This window comes from Equus caballus, chromosome 5 (genome assembly GCF_041296265.1).
Source record: "Equus caballus isolate H_3958 breed thoroughbred chromosome 5, TB-T2T, whole genome shotgun sequence".
Classification (NCBI taxonomy): domain Eukaryota; kingdom Metazoa; phylum Chordata; class Mammalia; order Perissodactyla; family Equidae; genus Equus; species Equus caballus.
In genome coordinates this window covers 63,896,003-63,915,343 of record NC_091688.1, presented here as the reverse complement: position 1 = coordinate 63,915,343, position 19,341 = coordinate 63,896,003, and the positions used below count along the sequence as shown (strand labels likewise).

Sequence of the window (19,341 nt, the reverse complement as noted above, 5' to 3'; positions counted from 1 at the left end):
CCCTTTTCTGTCTTCTGTCTTCTTTCCCTTGCACATATTTTAGGTTTAAAAACTGTAACCACTTATAAAGCTGTCTGTGACTCATAAAGTTTTGATCCTATCTCTGTTTGTGACTTTCTTTTCCTCCTGCTGCCTCTTTTCCTCTGTCTTATTTAGAGGGTCATTATTCCTTTAGGGAAATCTAGAGACTGTTTGAATTTTCCCCCCAAGGGATTTATTTCCCTCACTAGGCTTTGAGACTTCTTAAAATCCTCAATCTCCTTTTCTTCCTGTTCCTCTCTCTGAGCTGAAGGGGGAAGAAGAGAACAGTTTTTCCCTAAACTTGAATAATGTTTTATTTTCCTTGACGTGTTTAGACTTTATCTCTTATCTGCTAGTCTTTTCATTTCTATTTTTATTGAATGCTTCCTTTAACAGAATGGGAATGTTTTCCGTGTGCCTGTCTCACAGACCAGTTTTTTTCTGTCAAAAATCATGAGTAACCAGGGTAGAGATTTGTAGGCCAGTCGGAAGAGATCTTTTCAGGAGGTGGTGATGTGTGGAGAAGTGGTAAGGGGAGTGAAATCATTCCTCAGCTCAGCTCTGCTCTTCTAACTGTGGTGGAGTGGGAAGGGAGAAAGACTTCACTGTAAACTCTCTCAGACTGTCCTGCCACGAAAGGTCTCTTTAATAACTCTTCTAAAATAATATAACATATAATGTGTATGTGTGTATGTTTTAAAGAGACTCTTGTCAAGTCTTTAAGAAGTGGAGAGTCATCTGTCTGTCTCTCTTTTTTAACTGCTTTCTTCAGGATGATGCCCGGCAATTATTTGTTTTAGCTGGCAGTGCTGAAGAAGGAGTCATGACTCCAGAACTAGCAGGAGTGATTAAACGGTTATGGCGAGATGGTGGGGTGCAAGCTTGCTTCAGCAGATCTAGGGAATATCAGCTCAATGATTCTGCTTCATAGTAAGTAATTTTTCTCTGTGAAATTATAGCAGAAAATAACTTGGTGACCCTAGAGAAAATTCAGTACCCATGCTTAAGGAAATGTGTAGGTAACAGACTTTCTTAGAAGTCTATAGGATCCCTTATAAAGATTGTTTCAGTTTAGGGTTTTAGAGCCCTTGGTCATTTTGTATGACTTGGAGAACAATATTTCCTCTTGGAATGTAAATGGGAATCTTGGCACCATGAAAGTAGCTCCATGGTGTTTGTAATAAGTAAGTGAAAAAAGAGAGAAATCTATTGCTGCTGAGTGCTGGATCTCTTCCAACACAGTAAGTTCCCTCTGCATAAGAGCTTTGCACTGATTGCCAGCTAGCGAGGGAAATTAGAATCGTGATATCCTTTTTTAAGCACCCAGCTCTCTGTGACTGGGCTGTACTATGGATTTCTCTGGTACTAGTCACCACTTCTGAATCTTTTGCCAGATCACAATAGTAGACTTTGTATAGAAAGAGAACGTTGAGTCTTGGAATGAAGTTGAAGCATCTATTTGTTGAGGAAATTCTCTGGAGTGTTAGAGAGTTTGTGATTAATGCTTCTGTTTAGTTATTACATGCTATTCTATTTTGCTTTTACAGCATGTTTATTTATAAGAGCTGTATTCAGAATGTATTTTTTTAAATGTGCTTTTTGGGGGCTTGGTGAGTTCTTGTCATCTTTATGCTTCTCTGTACTAAGTGAAAGCACTTTTAAGCATTAAGGTATTTTTTCCAATATTATATTTTCCTACTTTCCCCATCCTCATTTCAGCTTAAATTATTATAAGAAAAAATTAAGTGATATTACTTATTAATGTTTACTTATTAAAAACTTATTCTTTAAATGAAAACTTGACTTTAGAAACATTTCAAGATTCTTGCCCATCTTTTAATATTTTTTAGTTGTAGATATTGATAGTTTAAATAATTCTCTCCATAGTCATCAGAGCTAGATTGTAATTGCTTTTTTCCTCATATATTCAGTAAGCTCTGAATCCTCTAACCACACCTAAAGCCATATGATTTATAGGCTTTTTTTTTCATAATTGTTGATCTAAGCTTGACTGATTCCTTAACATTAATGATAGCGTTTAGTTTATAGATCATTAATGATTCACTTATTATGGTGCCACCTGCTCTTCAGTTTTCTAGCCAAAAAATCTTTAGGAACCCTGAAATTAAGAAGAATTTAGTTTAGCTTTGAAGCAGTCTTTTGATCATTTCACTGAACAAATTAAATTTCTTTGGAGTTATTTACAATTTGTTTTTGGCTTAAAAAAACCCCACAACTTTTCTCTTTCATGAATGAAAACAGGAAATACCCATTCTTACTGAGCTTAGCTCTCTTTTTAATTTTAGTAATTCAAACACCATTCTCTGGTGTCCTGTCAAATGTTTAAACATACAGACGATCCATTAACTGTAAATATCTGAGGGCTTTTGGTTTGGTTTTTGTAATGTGCATTGCACAGTTGAGTTAGTATTAAATTTCAGGAATCTTTCTTTAATAAGAATAACATTTCCATGTTTGTTTTTTTTTTAAATTGGCCTTCATAGTTTAATTTTGGTAGAATTAAAACCAGTTTTGTGTATTGTATTTTGAACCTACACTAATTGTCCTATGCTAGGTTCACATTTTTTCTCGCTATCATTTCTGTGATAGTGAAGATCTGATTTTGTTCTGCCACTTTAGTGACAGGTTCGGTGATATCTGCTTTTGGCAAGAAACTAGTCTGTTGGCTTGCTATGCACATGGTTGGCTTCACCAGGTAAAAACAAATGTGTATTTTATTTAGTTACCTAAATGATTTGGATAGAATATCCCAAAGCAACTACATTCCAACCCAGCAAGATGTCCTGCGGACAAGAGTGAAGACCACAGGCATTGTGGAAACGCATTTCACCTTCAAAGACCTATACTTCAAGTAAGTCATATTAGCCTTTTTGCCTGATGTGCCAAATACAAGTATCTTTCCTTTAATTAGGAAATTAATTAGTAGCTTAATCTCTTAATTTTAAGGGTAAAATTTCTCCAGGTAATATTCCTTGATTTGGAATTATTGTCAAACTCATCAGCCAATATTTGAATGTTTTAACTGAATGGGGGCCTCAAACATTTCTTCTTTCTCCAAATAGCATCAAATATTTTTGTCCATTTGGAAGAATTTAAATTCAAAATTAAAATGTAACTTAGATATCAATAAAAGTACTCATATGGTTACCAATTTATTTTATTTCTAATTTTATTCTTTTCAGCTGCTTTTTTGTTGGAATCTTCAAAACAGGTATTGAATGTTTGTTGTTTAGAAGGGTAACAACAATACTAACAGGATAGAAAACCAGTTTTTTGGTTTAATTATGTGGCTTTTTTCTCCTTTTTTTTGAGGAAGATTAGCCCTGAGCTAACATCCACTGGTAGTCCTCCTCTTTTTGCTGAGGAAGATTGGCCCTGAGCTAACATTCATGCTCATTTTCCTCTATATGTGGGACACCTGCCACAGCATGGCTTGATACGTGGTGTGTAGGTCCACCCCTGGGATCTGAACTGGCAGACCTGGGGCTCCCGAAGTGGAGCATGCGAACTTAACCGCTTCACCACCGGGCCGGCCCCTGTTCTGCCATTTTGATATTAAAATAGAAATGCTGTTTTCACAGTATCAATCTTTCTTACTGGATTGCATTTCCCTTTATGTTAAATGGGATGGAGCTGATGTTATCATGGGTCTTGGACTGATTTGTGCACAGTATCATGCACAACTAACTTTTTAATACAGTGCTGGATGGAAAATTGATCTGGGGATGTAGGCATTTTGGGGAGGTTTGATGATAGATACACAGCGATTGTTTTAGAGAGAAAATTCTAGTGTTCTAATACAAAGGATTTTCTCATCAGCATTAGTAGTTCTAGAATAGGCTTCAGCTTGTCTTTGTGATAATGGGCTTTTGTAAATATTAGAACTGTCTTTTTGGTTCCTGTTTTCTGCTTTTGTGACATTTGAAATTAGGATTAAACTTTTCCCCTTCAGTGTATGATGTCCTCTTAGCTACCTTATTATGCTTGTATGTAGAATGTGATATCAGCATTGTTGCACGCTAATGTAACCTCTAGCTCAGAGCTCTCAGTTTTCTTTTCTCTGAAACAGTTGCTTCACAGGATTTGTGAAATCCACACAGAATTTAGGTATTACTAGATACCAGTTCGCATCTTGAAATCTTAATACACCAAAACAGATTTAAAACCTGGTGCAGGAAAATAGCAGTTCAGCTGAATATTTTTGGAATAGAAGAGCTGCTTATCTTTAGTACTGATGAATTTATTTAACAAGAATAGCAAAGGCCACATGGATTATCACCTGTAAAATTGTCAGGATGCGATGTCTCTTTGTGTACTATAAGATTAGTAATTAATTTATAATTAAATGTTGTGACCTGTATTTATTTAGTGTGGAAAACTTTCTTGTTGATGTTGTCATAGATTGATCTTTAGTTCAGTAAATCCTACTGGTCTTCTTCTGTCAGGATCAATAGCCAGATCTCATTAAGGTGCTGCACTCCCTTTATTGTTAGCATGTAGATATCTTGTTAGGAAGTACTATCACTTCTTCCTTTTCCTCTTCTCTAGCCAAAACCACTACTCATTTATTCAGACATTTATTGAGCATCTACTACATGCAAGGCATTGTGTAATTGCTTACTTGCCTCTCACTTAAGTGGTAATGTTTATAAAATGTTGATCTGTTAGTGAATGATATTGTAAATATTTATATGTGCTAAAAGCCCACCTTGGGAACTTCACGATGTTCTACCAGTTTTATGGACTGTATAGAAGAAAATGGAGGAGTAAATTGAAATTATTGGTGTCCCAGTGTGTGTCTCCCCTTGAAAGACTTCCACCATCAAATATATTATGTTAGCTTTCCTAAAACCTATAAATGACCCTGTGTTAAAGCCAGCTTGTGATTGCGTCATTCTGGCTGTCATGTTGAAAAGTTGAAAAGAACTGTGTAAGATCAACCAAAAGAAAAAGTTGGGTCATGAAGAGATAAGACGACTGTTCTCTTTCAAACATATGTTGAGAAATTACTCAACTATGTCTTATTTTTCTCAGTCTTTGGGGGAAGAATCCTCTGGAAATAGACCCCTAGTCACTGTAGATCTGAGACACTAAACCAGCTTGGCAGTTTATCCTTTAAAAATTTTTATCATTATCATGAAACATACATCTTAAGAGTAAGCATTTGTGTGCATACCTCCTCAGACGCTAGTACCAGCCAAAGGACAAAGCATTGCAGGTGTTCCTTTACTCTAGGAGGTAGGTGAGGACACTGTTGACAGAAGGTCAGCAATTGACCCAGGATATCGAGTAAGCCAGAAGGGAGAAGTGCACTAAAAGTAATCTGGAATGGAACATAAGGTCTGTGACCAGTTGAGGCTATGTTATTATTAAGTAGGTTCAAATAAGACGTAAAGTTGGGAAATAATAGTTGTTTTATTTTTGAATATTGGGTTCTTAGAGTCCTACCATAAAATACAATTTACTTTTTTCCATAATTAACCTCTAAAATATCTTTTCCTTAAAGGAAAATTTAGCTCAGTTATACCTCAATTTAAAAAACGAGTAAGGAAAACAAACTTTCAAATCAGCAGGGAGAGGTTATGGAAGCAGAATGCAACTTGGGGATTTACATTTTTTCATTGTTACCTTTTAAGTAAAGAAGTAAAGCGTTTCGACAGGTAGAGTAGTGTTGCGGATAAGAGCTGTGGTGCTGGGTTAGAGTGCCTGGGTTCGGATCCTCAGTCCCAGTTTGTTAGTAGTGTAGTAGTGTGCCCTTGGGCAAATTATTTAACGTATCTCTGCCTCAATTTCTTCATCTGTAAAATGGCGATAATAATAGTACTTACAGGAGTGTTTTGAGGGTTAAATGAGTTAATGTGCTTAAGATGTTCGGGATAGTGTCTGGTACCATAGTAAACACTCATTAAATATTAGTTATTATTACTGTTATTATCTTACGTTGCATTATTTAGTTCTTCATTCTTCATTCTTCATTCTTCACCATCCCCCTTAATCCATTTCAGTGCTTATTCTGCTGACTTTTGGCATGTCTGATACAAGCTCTGACAGAAAGGAATCTCAACTATCTAAAATGAGAATTTTGCTTGTTCCTAAATTTTATTTTCTCGTGTTCTCTTTTACTTTTAATTGCAGACAATTATTTTTACTACATTTTATCTGCTCTTTGTTTGTCTTTTCTGTTATAAATGGGGTTTTTTTTGAATATGCAATAGTGAGAAGTGCCTTGACCATTTCAAGTTAGGGAGAGGTGTGTGTGACCTTGCTGAATTTGTGCTTTCTTTCCCCTTACTCAGGATGTTTGATGTAGGTGGCCAAAGATCAGAACGAAAAAAGTGGATTCACTGTTTTGAGGGAGTGACAGCAATTATCTTCTGTGTGGCCCTCAGTGATTATGACCTTGTTCTGGCTGAGGATGAGGAGATGGTATGTTGGAGCTTCTGGAAAAAGCCTATCTAATGCAGCCAGAAAATGGAAAATAACTGTTAGGAAGACTTTGTGCGTCCGTTTGCTCACTGAACCAAAACTTAATATCCTTAATTTTTCTCCTTGTCAATGAGATTAGATTTTTCAAAACACTGATCCGTGCCCTATTAGCTCTTAAGATATATGACGGCACATTGAGTATGTGGGCAAAGTCCTCTTGTTAGCCAGTCCTTTTGCCCACCCCCCAACCTCCAAGAATTAGAAAAATGAGGACTGACTCAGCTTTTGTGTTATCAGTGTCTGATTATTTCCGCAAATATCATTCAGTGCTCTTAAAACTTCTTGGGCTATTTTTCATTCAGAGTTCATCCACTTTTACTTTTTGCTACTGACCTGTCATCCTTTGTTTCTTTTTCAGAACCGAATGCATGAAAGCATGAAACTGTTTGACAGCATTTGTAATAACAAATGGTTTACAGACACTTCAATCATTCTCTTCCTCAACAAGAAAGACCTTTTTGAGGAAAAAATAAAGAGGAGTCCGTTAACTATCTGTTATCCAGAATACACAGGTAAGGGGTCATGAAAGATTTTGTTAGAGGTACACATCTTAGATCAACACTTTAGTGACATTCCTGCACTGGCTTTTGTTTCGAACAATGCATGTACACCGTTATGGAGAGTGTTCATTGGTAGTGGTATCAACATTAAACATGTGATTAAGACTCCTTAAGTTTAAAATGCTATTTCAGACATAATTGAGTTTACTGTGTTTATTTTATATTTCTGTCCTCATTTTTTGAGGAAAGTAGAGAAAGATAAAAATCAAAATTTGGTATAAATATGTTCGAGAAAATACAAGGATAAGGTGCAGCCATTGCGCTCAAGGAAGTGACGTTAGTTTTAGAAAAACAGACGCATGTGAAGAATTTCATTGTAGTATAAAATATTTATTAATAGAAGATGAACGGAAGACGTGGTTACCTCTTTGGGGTGAGTGTAGTCGTTTTCTAGAGGAAATGACACTTGGAATGAGATAGTATGAGGATGAATTAGAAATCACCAGGTAATTAGAGTCGTTGAATTAGAAATAATTCCAGGGGGAATAGCAGTTTAGGAAGAGGGTATAGCATAAATGAAAATATGAAGGTAAAAAATGACATGATGTGGGGCCGGCCCCATGGCTGAGTGGTTGGGTTCGCACGCTCTGCTTTGGTGGCCTGGGGTTTCACTAGTTCTGGTCCTGGGCACCGACATGGCACTGCTCGTCGGGCCATGCTGAGGCGGCGTCCCGCGTGCTACAGCTGGAAGGACCCGCAACTATGTACTGGGGGGCTTTGAGAGAAAAAGGAAGAATAAAATCTTTAAAAAAAAAGAAAAAAAATGATGTGATGTGTTCTGGAACCTAGAAGGAATTTGGTGTTGCTGGATCTTAAAGTGGTGGGAAGGAGAGGTTGGAGAGGATGCTCATAGAGGGCCTTGTATCTCATCCTGAGACAGTGGGGAGCTATTGAAGGATTTTAATTGGAATACATGATGTAGAAACTGTGCTTTAGAAAGATTATGCAATAAATGGCAATAAAGATAGATAGTAGGGGAGTTGAATTAACAAGAACTCTCTTAGGATACAAATAAAAACTTTTGGTGAAGATATGGGGCTATATCATAGAAGTCAAGGGCAAGAATTGCAGACATGTCTTAGAATGAAATTTGGACTAGAAAATAGAAAGCTGTCAAGAACCCTGGAAGCACTTCTCTCTCCATCTCTTTTCTCTCCTCCTCTGTGTCTTCTTTCTTCTTCTCTCTCTCCTTGCCAACTTTCCCTGCTACTCAATTTATGTGATAAAAGATGGCCCTGTGACAGTTTTTGTGTGTCTTCCATTTAAAAAACCAGGCCAAACTGGGATTGGTTGGCCCCAGGTTCAAATTCCTAAGAGAGAGCTTCTGACCAAGGTTAAGCTAGGCAAAAATCCTTAGCCCAGTCAGTCAGTCAAGGTCAGGGACACAAACATGATTGCCAGGGCTGCACCACTATGACCTTTAGATCAGAGATGGGTATTTCCAGGGAAGGGGAACTTGTTAGTTGAGCAGACACTGTAAATACTTTCTATAATAAAATGAAAGGGTATAGGTAGGATAAGAAGTAGGAAAAGTCAGAGGTGCTCCCAGAGTTCCGTCTTGATTGGGTGCTGGTGCTATGATCTGAATTCATATTTAGGAATGTTGATTTTGAAGTATCTGTTTATCATCCAGGTGGAGATATCTAATAGGCAGTTATATGCGTGGCCTTGGAGCTTGGGGAGTGGTGGAGGGGTTAGACGTATTGATTTGAGATCATGTGTAAATACAACAGGGAAATGGGTGAGTTGACTTAGGGTGATGATATAGAATGAGAAGAGAAAATGGCCATGGATAAAATGAAGAAGAGTAGTAGCATCTGTTGGTAGAAGAGAAAAAAAGGTTTGTATAGGATACAAAGAGAAGAACCAGGAGAGCAAAGCATCAAAAACTAAGAGGAGAGTTTAAAAAGTGAGGAGTGGTCAACAGGGTTGTGTGCCAGTAAATAAAAAGTCAGACACACATTGAAAAATGGCCTCTGGAGTTAGCAGTCAGGAGATCGTTGACCATTATTGCGAACAGTGTCAGGGGAATGATGAGAGAGTAGAGCCAGGGACTGTGAGTTACTGAGTGGAAAGTGAAGAAGTGAAGACAAGTGTAGCCTACTCTTGAGCAGCTTGGATTACAGGTGAAGGAGAGGTTTAAGAATGTTTATAGGCTTGGAGGTAAGATCCTATAGAAAAAGAGAAGTTTTTATAAAAGGTGGATGTAATTCATGGAGCAAGATTTGTAAGCAGGTGGAAAAACAAGGAATCAAGAGTCGAAGTAGGATAAATAAATTGTGTTATATCCATACAATGGCATATTATTTCACCATAAAAAGGAATGAAGTACTGATAGATGCTAAGGCTTGGATGAACCTCGTAAACATTATGCTGAATAAAAGAAGCTAAACACAAAAGGTCACATTTGTGTGATTCCTTTTATATAATATATCCAAAATAGGCAAAGCCATAGAGACAGAAAGCATACTGCTTAGTGGTTACCAGGATACTGGGAAAGAGTGCAGGGGGAATGGGGAATGATTACTTGATGGGAAGGGGGTGTTTTTCTGGGGTGGTGAAGAAGTTATGAAACTAGAGAGAGGTGGTGGTAGCATAATAGTGTGAATACGCTAAATGCCACTGTATTGTGCACTTTTAACATAGTTTACTGTATGTTATGTGAATTTCACCTCAACTTAAAAAAAGTCTAGATAGAGCAATTGAATTTTGAACCGAAGTTCAAATCTCCAAGACCAAAGGTACAAATAAGTGCAGATACAGGTAATTTTAAGCGAGGTACTAAAAAGTTGAGATGTACTTTAAGCTCTATGGCCTTTATTTTCTCAGAGAAGTTGGAAAATGTGGTCATCTATTCAGCGTGAGGGGGGAGGTGAGAGTTAGATGAGTTTATAGAATGTAGCCAAGTTTTAGGATGAGAGAGAAATCTTAGTGAAGTAAAAGGATTGACATTAAGATTCCCGCTCAGAATCTTCACACAGCCAAGAGTCCTCATTGTCATATCTCTTTTTTGGTGGTGGAGTGGGAGGGTGAATTTTCAAGCCTGTCTTCCGTTGACTTCATTCTTAAGGATTCTCACAGTCCTGATTTCCCGAGTATCATTATCTGTTCCTTCCAGACAAAATTCACTTTTCAACCATCATCTCCATTAATTTACAGAACTTCTTCAGATCTCAGGAAACCTATTTCAGTCACTTCCCAAGCTATCTTCCTTCAGTTCTTTAAATATTCTGTTTAAATAGTATTTCTTTCTTTCTTAAGCTTTTCTTTGTTCTTTAGTCTTTTTTATATACTTAGTATTTTATGTCATGTTTAATGTCACTGAAAATAGCCTCTAGTTCACAGGAATAACAGGGTGTGTTGTCTTGGTTGAGTTTCCTTGGCCCTGCAGCCAGTTTCCAGAGCTCTTCTAAGGGATCACAGGTAGACAAAATGTTGTAGGGAGCGGGTGATTAAGAGTGTTAATTACAAACGTTGTTGAAAATAGGGTTTACTTTTGGTCCTCCCTCCCTCCCCCTGCCCACTTAAAAAGTAACAGCTTTATTGAGATATAATTTACATACCATAAAATTCACCATTTAAAAGTGTATGATTCATGCCCCTTTCCCTATTCCATCTACCAGTTTACCTTTGGTTATTTAAATTATTTTTGGAAGGCTCGGAGGCTAAGCCCACTTAAAACTGGAATGATTTTGAAAAGAAGTCTGCCTTACCCTTCTGAATTGTTTATTTCAAGATCACTCCAAGGAGCGCAGGCTGTCTGACCTTTTAAACGATTGTGTTCTTCTAGAAATGCATCCTCCCACTTCCCTGGTTTCTTTTTATACTTTCTAGACTTTTTAGCAGAAAAAGCTAAAATGATAGGGGAAAGAGAAACTTAAAGTTTTGTGGATCTTTGTGTATGATGATTTTGTTTTACTTACAATGAGAGTCTGCTTTCAAGAAAAATCTTAATGATTATAGAAGAACCTAATGATTATAGAAATATAGAAATCTGTCTATATTCAGTTGGGGCATATTTCTCTTCATAAGTAAATGGTGATGGCATTACTTAGTTGACTTCAGATGGCTGTTATAATTTGAACGGAGAACATTGGGTGTCTACTTCAGGTTCCAATACATATGAAGAAGCAGCTGCTTACATTCAGTGCCAGTTTGAAGATCTGAACAGAAGAAAAGATACCAAGGAGATCTACACTCACTTCACCTGTGCCACGGACACCAAGAATGTACAGTTTGTTTTTGATGCTGTTACAGATGTCATCATTAAAAACAACTTAAAGGAATGTGGACTTTATTGAAGAGTGTGGATATTAATAAAAGGTAAAACTTGGACGAATTTAGTTATAGTGCTATAGTGATGTCCCTTAATTTTGTAAACTTTTTCTAATTAGTAATGTTCTTCTTTTCTAGTTATTACAGTGTGGAGTGTTGAGACCAGACTTCTTTTGCTGTCTCGTTGGGCAGCTGCAAGCATGAACGGGACCAGGGAATGGCAGCAGCATGCAGAATCTTAGCACTCTTTAGCACAATCTTCTGTATTAGGGAACTCTTAATTGACACCAGATGCTAAAGTCATACCTTGGCATTGGAACAACTGTAAAGTATGATTCAGTCATCAAGACATCATTTGGATTTCGCAATCTCAAATGTTTAGGGCAGATGTGAAGTTGAGGTGCTGCATTCCAGAACTTCAATATGTAGCTTACTCCTTTTTTTCCCTTCTTAGAAAAAACACCAGTATTTCATTTTTAAAGTTTTTTTTTCCATCAAGTGAAGAATAACTTTACTAAATTTTATTTCTTTGTTTGTGAAAGAATCTTTATTAAAACACAAACAATCTTAACTATGCACATTATGTGACCAGATCATCTTGAAAATATTCCTCTTAGTAGGAACGCTTTGTTTTTAACTCTTGGTATGGTCTGAATATAATATTTCCATAATTACTTAATTCTTTACAGTTATTGGGGCTATAATTATAGCTTTTTTGGATGAAATTTATGTTACTATACTGTTCAAAGTACCATTATGGTTCTAAAGGGTAATTACATTGGAGAGTTCTGTAATAAGATTCTAGCTCTCTCTTTTTTTAAGCTTATGGTTGAAGGATAATCTGGTTTATGCTGATTACCAAATTACTAGGTAAATGCTGATGTAGTATGATAAAGTCAACTTCTCAGATACACACACACCCGGGGGCAGCTGCCAATTAGAAACGCAAATTGCTAAATTCCAAACAGAACCAGTGACTTTGCTGCTACATATCTACTAAATTGACCACTTTGATTCCTGCTTGTTTGTCTCAGTCATAGGGAGTTCTGTAAAAGATGCCCCTTGTTTTCCATCTTCCATGGCTTTTTCTGTTGGGAAACTTCTAAAGTGTATTAACAGTGCATGCTTTTACTTTGTAAATGTGGTGCCAAATCCCTGTTTGCCGTTGTTTTTATTGTAGCAATGTTAATTGTAGTAATCCGTAGTCAGTACCTTCTTTTGCTGAAACTATTGCATTTTGGGACCTTTTTCCACTTTGTCGTGTATACAGATTTTAATCTGTTATAGTTGGCAGCAGTATTAAAATGGTGAGTAAAGAGTCCAGGTTTGTTCCTGTTTGTAACTAGTCTTTTCTGGAATATTTTCTTCTGTTTCTTTTTGCCCCTGCTGAGTGTGCTTTGGCCTTTGTCTGAGAATGGGTTTAGGTGGAAGGGTTCCCTGAAGGTCTAGTCTGTTGGTGTAATAGTATTGTTGAGTCTTGGCCTGACTGAGGGTCTTATGTCATATTCGTGTAAGTGATATGCAGTCATAATCCATTTTCCAGATTTCCGTTTTGGTTGTGTGGAGAGCTGTGTTCACCTCAGCCTGCAGGTCCTTTTGTACAATGTACAGCAGATGTCATTAAATATGAATGGTCCATTGGGGGAAGGCAAATGAAGAGAATGCATTTTGAGCATTCCAAATCAGTAGTTTGAGCAGTGCCTTTTGGGTCCAGTCTTTTGGGATTGGATTCTATTTCATCTTTTGCTGTGACCTTTCACTAGTTTTAAAAAAAAAATGCTGGTCGTCATCAAAGCTGGTTCAGAAAGCAAGCCACAGCAGTTCAGTGCCTTTATTGGTAGTTTTTTTTTCTTTCTTGTTTTCTTTGGAAAAGTATAACTATGCAGATGATATAACTATATTATTTAACAATTTTTTTTAGGGTTGGGAAACTGGGTCTAAAAGAAAATCGTCAGCTTCAACTGGTGATTGACTTATACCCCCAGTGTAAATAGGGTTGATAGTTCTTGTTCATTTTGACAATATCTTTTCCTTTTGTATTCTGTAATAAGGGTCATCTGGAAATGAGAACTGGTGGAATTTGTAGTCTTTCTATAGTCCAGGCTAATGGGATGGTGTTATTGATAACCTAAAATAACAGATAATCCAAAAAAGTTAATTTTGCTTTGAAAAATGTGTTTTCTATTTCAATTGAATATGTCTATCTTATATGTTCATTTTTTAGCCCTTATGTTAATGAAAATAGTAGTTCTCCACTTTTCTGCCTCTATACCATTTACATTTGTTCTATTTTCACATGAAGATCACCACTTATCCCACCATCCCAAATAACTTATCTAAATGCACATTTCTTGAGGACACAGGGACACAATTTAAGTCAGTGGTCTTTAAATATGCCTTAAATCAAAATCACCTGGATCTACCTGAGAGATTGACTCTTGACTGGTGGGCTGGCAATCTATAATTCGAAAAAGGTGATTCTGATCATCAGCCTTGCAAATCACTATTGTATTTTCAAATAAAAGACCTTTTCTTATAGCAGAGCCAGAATGTGGGGATGAAACATCAAATCTATTAGCCTGGAGAAAAAGGATTGATAGTTGTAATCAAAGAAACTATAAGTTGCCTTGTGTCTTTTTTGTGGAGGATGCTGGAGATTTGTGATCTATCGTGTTTCAGAATTTGGATGGCCAGGCTTTGGAGTATCCAGCAAATCAGCACATCTAAGGAAATTAAACTTTTATGAATAAAGAACAGTAAATAGACCCTACCAGGAAGGACTGCAACAATAGCTTTATTTTGTTGACAGTCACATCTTCTCCACCTGATTAAAACCTTGGGGTATAGAATTGCCATCCGTTAGGCTCTATGTAAAGAGGAAGTATTCTGCTCCTTAATGGCCTATCTTCCCTAAGCTTATAAATTCAGCTCTGAACAGATTTCACCTCCTGGCATGAAAATTCCAAGAACGTTTACAGTTATTCTTAAGTGGATCTTGAGATGACATTTTCATCTTGGACAGTTTGAATTCTAAATCTCTAGTTTTGTGTGTCATTTTATTATTATTTTCACTAATGGATTGTTATTTTTCACAAGGTGCTGCATTCTAAGAATAGATGGACCAAATTCTAAAAAACTGTTTTCTTGCCTTGTTTATTTTTTATTCTCTTATGTATTCTATTTGTGTTTTATTGTATGCACTCTTTGGAGTGTTTAAAAATAACTGCTGGTTCTTCTAATTCATTTGCCCACTTTATATTCTTACATCGTGACCACTCTTCTCTGATTTGTAGCTGTGACTTTCTTTGGACATTGCTTGCCAGGCTTGACTAGTTACTTCAGCTATTTATCCATTTGCTTAGCATAGTTCTGGAGTTTCCTGTTGTAGAGCTCCTTGCTGTACTGATGGTTACATATAAGGTAGTCTCTCATTCCAGTTGAAAACCTACCTTTGATTGATTTTTTTCCTTTTCAGATGTTCAAAAAAATCACAGTCCTCAATTATGCAAACCTAAAACAGCACTCATTCCCTTCACTCATTACTTATGAAATCTTGCATCTGTGATACTGACTTTAAGAACAACATTGTCTCAGTTTCACAATACTGCCAGGTGATTTTGTGTTCTACTTCAGGCTTGATAGTACAAATCAGAGATCCGACCTGGACCAACCACAGCTCTCCATATAGTTTTATGGCCATCCAAGCACAAGAGAAAACCAGGTTGCTTAGAGGCCCAAAATTGAAAGTGGATCTTGCCATCAACTATCAGGAAATAAAAGAAAGATTTAAGTGAAGGACCAGAGAACTAACTTCAAGGATGGTTGAGATCTTTGTTCCTTTACCTTTGTTTAGGTTTTAAACATCCCCACCCCTCCAGTGTTCTCATAACCTTTTTTGACTGACTTCTGCTGAGGAGAGCACACTTCAGAACAAATCAGGGCAGGACAGCTTTTTTCTGATACTGTGTCAGGCCTAGACCTGGCCTGCCTCAAGTCTTCTCAGGAATAAGAGATAGGGAATGTTATACAGCAGTAGATAGCTGAGGTGCAAGGTTCACATATACAGATTCCCTGGCTAAATGCTACTAAATTAAGATGTCTGTGACAGGTCCTGGGAATATGTATTTTTAAGTAAATTTCTCAGGTGGTTCTGGTGCAGCTAACCTGGGCCAACATTTGGGGCCAACTAAATAGGACCCTTAAAGTAAAGATCAACACAGATAGTTGACAGATAACGTCAAAAATCACTAGTGAACAACTTCTGAGTTATTTTTTTGCCAATAAGTAAGAAGCACCTTTTGTACCTGACTTAAAGTGCCTTTTACCAAAAAAATTACTATTGGGACTCTTTGGTCAGAGAACATTCCTACATTTTAGATAATTTAGTTTTTATACAAAATTAAGATAAAGCAAGACACTTGGAGTTTCCAAATGTTTATTTCATTTATTTCACCACATTTATTTATACAGTGAAAATTGAAAGATAACACACACCAAAGTAAAGATAAAATCCTATGACAGAGGTAACTGTATGTAATGACATGAATGTTCATTTACAGTTGGTGCATAAAGAGCAAAGCTAGCTGGCACTAAACTATAGAATGAAAGTCTTTTTGAGAGGCTGTGGAAGAGGTAGGTAAGGGGAATGATTGAGGAGTCAAATATAAAAGTCTTTGTATGCCCAGTGCTAATGCTTTCTCTTCCTGAAATCTAGTGGGAACCAACAAGCCAGCAGAAAAAAATCAGATATTTAGTAAATACACTGCTGGGATACACTGTCTCAATGTATTAGCATTTACTAAGCTGTAAGATCTTTGACAGCTGGAATATTAAATTCTATACAACCTATCTTACCTTTCTCCTATCCTCTATTACCCCCCTCATATTCCTTGGGGTTATCCAGACATTTTTGCCAAGAGCCTTGTTTATATGCAAGAGAGAGAATCCCAGTAGACATAACAAATCACAAGAAATTACCTGTTCTTTCCTACTGTTCATCCTTGCTCATGTAGGATAAATGTCCTGAGACCTTGCAGAATCTTAGGAGGTTGAGTTGTTTGGCACGCTGGGTTCCGGTCTTTTCCCTGCTTCCACCTAGCCATGAAATCTTCAGCCTTTCATCCTTCATCTGTTACTTAAAGAGGACTAAATTATTCCTTCTGGCTATGATGTTCTACAGTTCTGACCAAATAGAAATAACATATTTAAAAGTGCTTTGTAAATATTCTTTATGATCCTCAAGGTGATACTGCACTGCAAAAAAAGTAATCTAAGGCCATACCAAAAAATGTATTCAATGTAGCTGGTTGTCTTTTCTTAGTATCACTTTTCCCATATTCATTTTGGAGACCTGAAATGAAGTTCAACTATAAATTTACTCTAAAATTTGTGAAGCAGGGTGAAAAGGCCTTTGCTTTATTTTGCATTTAAATTCAGTTTTCTCTTCGTACTAGTGCTTACTTTTTCATGCTGAAAGACAGAACAATTCCCTTCTGCAATCTGCAGTATGTCTGTCTGACCTCACAGAAATGTCTTCACACTTTTACCTAGCAGGATCACCAGAGGCTCTGGCACACTTGCAGTCCCTGGCCCAACACTGAAGTCCTGCTGGAATCTGTGCTCCGGGGGCTGTGCCGGGTAGAGAGGGCAGTGGGAGGTAAGAGCTCTTCACCCTTCACCACCTTCTCCACCCAGCATGGCCGGCACACTTTGGTCTACGGCACATCTCCAAGTAGAGAGTGGGTTTTGAATGCTGTCATTTCTCACCTTGGGGATGGGGCTACCCTGATGTGGACTGTTTGGGGTACATGTAAGTGACTTTTTTATTAGAGTGGGAACTGTTACAAGTAAACATGTCTTATTTTATATTGCTTTTAAGACTGAATTTTTGTACTTCTTTTATCCATCCTTTTTATCCACAGAAACATAAAGGCACATTTCCAATTATATTGTATTTTTTCCATTTTTTATTGTGATAAAATATACATAACATAAAATTTACCATTTTTAATATTTTTAAGCATATAGTTCAGGGATATTAAGTATGTTCACATTGTTGTACAACTATCACCACCGTCCATCTCCAGAATTTTTTTCATTTTCCCAAACTGAAACTCTGTACCTAATAAACAATAACTCCCCATTCCCTTCTCCTCCCAGCCCCTGGTAGCCATCATTCTACTTTTCTGTCTTTATAAATTTGACTACTTTAGATACCTCATAAAAGTGGAATCATATAGTATTTGTCCTTTTGTGTCAGTCATGTTGTATTTTTGTTAAAAAAGATAGAAAAGCAACTGTCATCAGATTTACCTGAAATGGAACCTAATTTACATTTGGCTTACTGTCATCAGTGTCTAATCATGCAATGCAAGGGAAGTACCTTTTGGTTTTTGCCCTCTAAGGATATGAACAGGAAAGTATAGCTTCAACAACAAACTTAAAGCTATTTATATTTTTATTTTATGCTAATTTCACATTCCATTTGAAACTGATTTGTATTCCGTCTGGAAATGATATTATTAAATATCTGTGATTTAGAGATGGCGCAATTAAAAAATAACCAAGACTTTGGTTGGGAGTAAGAGGAGCTTAGGAGAATGAGAAAATTGACTTTGGCTTTATAGTGTATGGTGGGCTGTTGGTAGCATGGTGCACATAGAAAGACCACTGGCTTGGTTTCGGAAGACCTGTTTTGGAGTTCTGGTTCTGCTACTTCCTAGCAGTATGATTTTGATGAAGACTCTCCACCTCCCTGGGCCTAGTCTAATCTATAAATTGCTAGTGATGGGCATGGAATATTTTTAAGTTTCTTCCAGCTTTATCATTCTAAGAATTAAGATTGCAGTTCATGAAAATAGGGTTGAATATTTGTTTCTGACCTACCTTGTTACAAAAAAGGATTTTTGATGACTTATAAAATTCAGCAGTATAGTATAAATTTGAAGTGAAGCAACAGAAGACAAAGCAGAATGAATGTGTGGCTTAATTTTGGTTTTAAGCTTTCTAGCAGCTATTTTATGCAAAGAGAACTTTTGATGCACACAATCACAATGTCCATGGGATAAAAATATGCCAGTTGTGTAAAAGTAGCACGCTTTGTCTCTACCCCTAATGGTGTAGGCTTTGAGAACCATCTTGGGCCTGACAGACAGTTAAGCTGGGGTAAGGATTAATGTCTTTTGGGGAAGCTTATCCTGACCATTTGAGGTAAAGTCCTTTTACCTTTACTCAGAGGAGAGCCCAGTGTTGGCTAAGAGTTTCGGAAGATTATTTGACTTTGTTCTAAGGTACAGGTGAATGGATGACAGAGGCTCCAGAGTTTTATTCTATGTTGACTCGCCAGAAGAGTTTTAGCTTGAAACATTTTAAGGTGAATAACCAGATCCTAACCTCAGTAAAGCAGCTGTAGATCACATTACTTTAAGCTTTGCTATTTCCCTATCCAGCCTCCAAAATAAACATTTTGCAGAATGTTCATACAAGGTACTTTGTGTGAATTTGTTTATAAATCAGTTAAAAGTTGGACTGTCTACCAGAGAAAAAGAAAAGAACTAAAATACAACCCTGTTTTATTCTGCTAGAGATTGTTACACCAGAAGACCTGTCCCACTGGCTCTGTTTTCACACTAGTACCATAGGGCAGGTTCTGTATGAACATCACTAACCAAGGATTCTGGGCTAGCCTTTTATCTTTTGGCCCACTGCCAATTCCTGCCTAGAGGCAAAGATCAAGGAAAAGTTAATAAAAGAAGCAAACAGTCTGGTATGGCTGGGGGGAGGTGGGGCTGCTCTGTTTGAATATGGGATAAATGGGATAAATTTGAGGCCTTAATAGACAAGATCATAGCTGTAGCGAAGATTCTTAACCTGGGACTTCAGAGCTTCAAAGATAGAAGTGTATTTAGTATGTTGCTTTCCTTTGTAATTCTCTGAATTTTACTTTATGCATTTTTAAATAACCTGAGAAGAGGTCCAT

At 37.0% G+C, this 19,341-nt stretch overlaps 1 protein-coding gene and 1 non-coding gene across 2 annotated transcripts in view; both read left to right on the top strand.

Annotated features, from left to right (window-relative positions):
* The window catches only part of GNAI3 (G protein subunit alpha i3), a 37,930-nt gene extending 25,246 nt beyond the window's left edge, over positions 1 to 12,684 (top strand). The window contains exons 4-9 of the mRNA XM_023641465.2: positions 794 to 951; positions 2,765 to 2,893; positions 6,339 to 6,468; positions 6,887 to 7,040; positions 11,199 to 11,411; positions 11,502 to 12,684. Coding sequence (XP_023497233.1) covers positions 794 to 951; positions 2,765 to 2,893; positions 6,339 to 6,468; positions 6,887 to 7,040; positions 11,199 to 11,389 — 762 coding nt within the window. The 3' untranslated portion in view covers positions 11,390 to 11,411; positions 11,502 to 12,684. The remainder of the gene's footprint in view (positions 1 to 793; positions 952 to 2,764; positions 2,894 to 6,338; positions 6,469 to 6,886; positions 7,041 to 11,198; positions 11,412 to 11,501) is intronic.
* A 4,305-nt stretch (positions 12,685 to 16,989) lies between these two features.
* Positions 16,990 to 17,064, top strand: MIR197 (microRNA mir-197). The gene has a single exon (NR_032841.1). It is a non-coding gene; the product is annotated as a microRNA mir-197 (primary transcript).
* Positions 17,065 to 19,341: the final 2,277 nt, after the last annotated feature.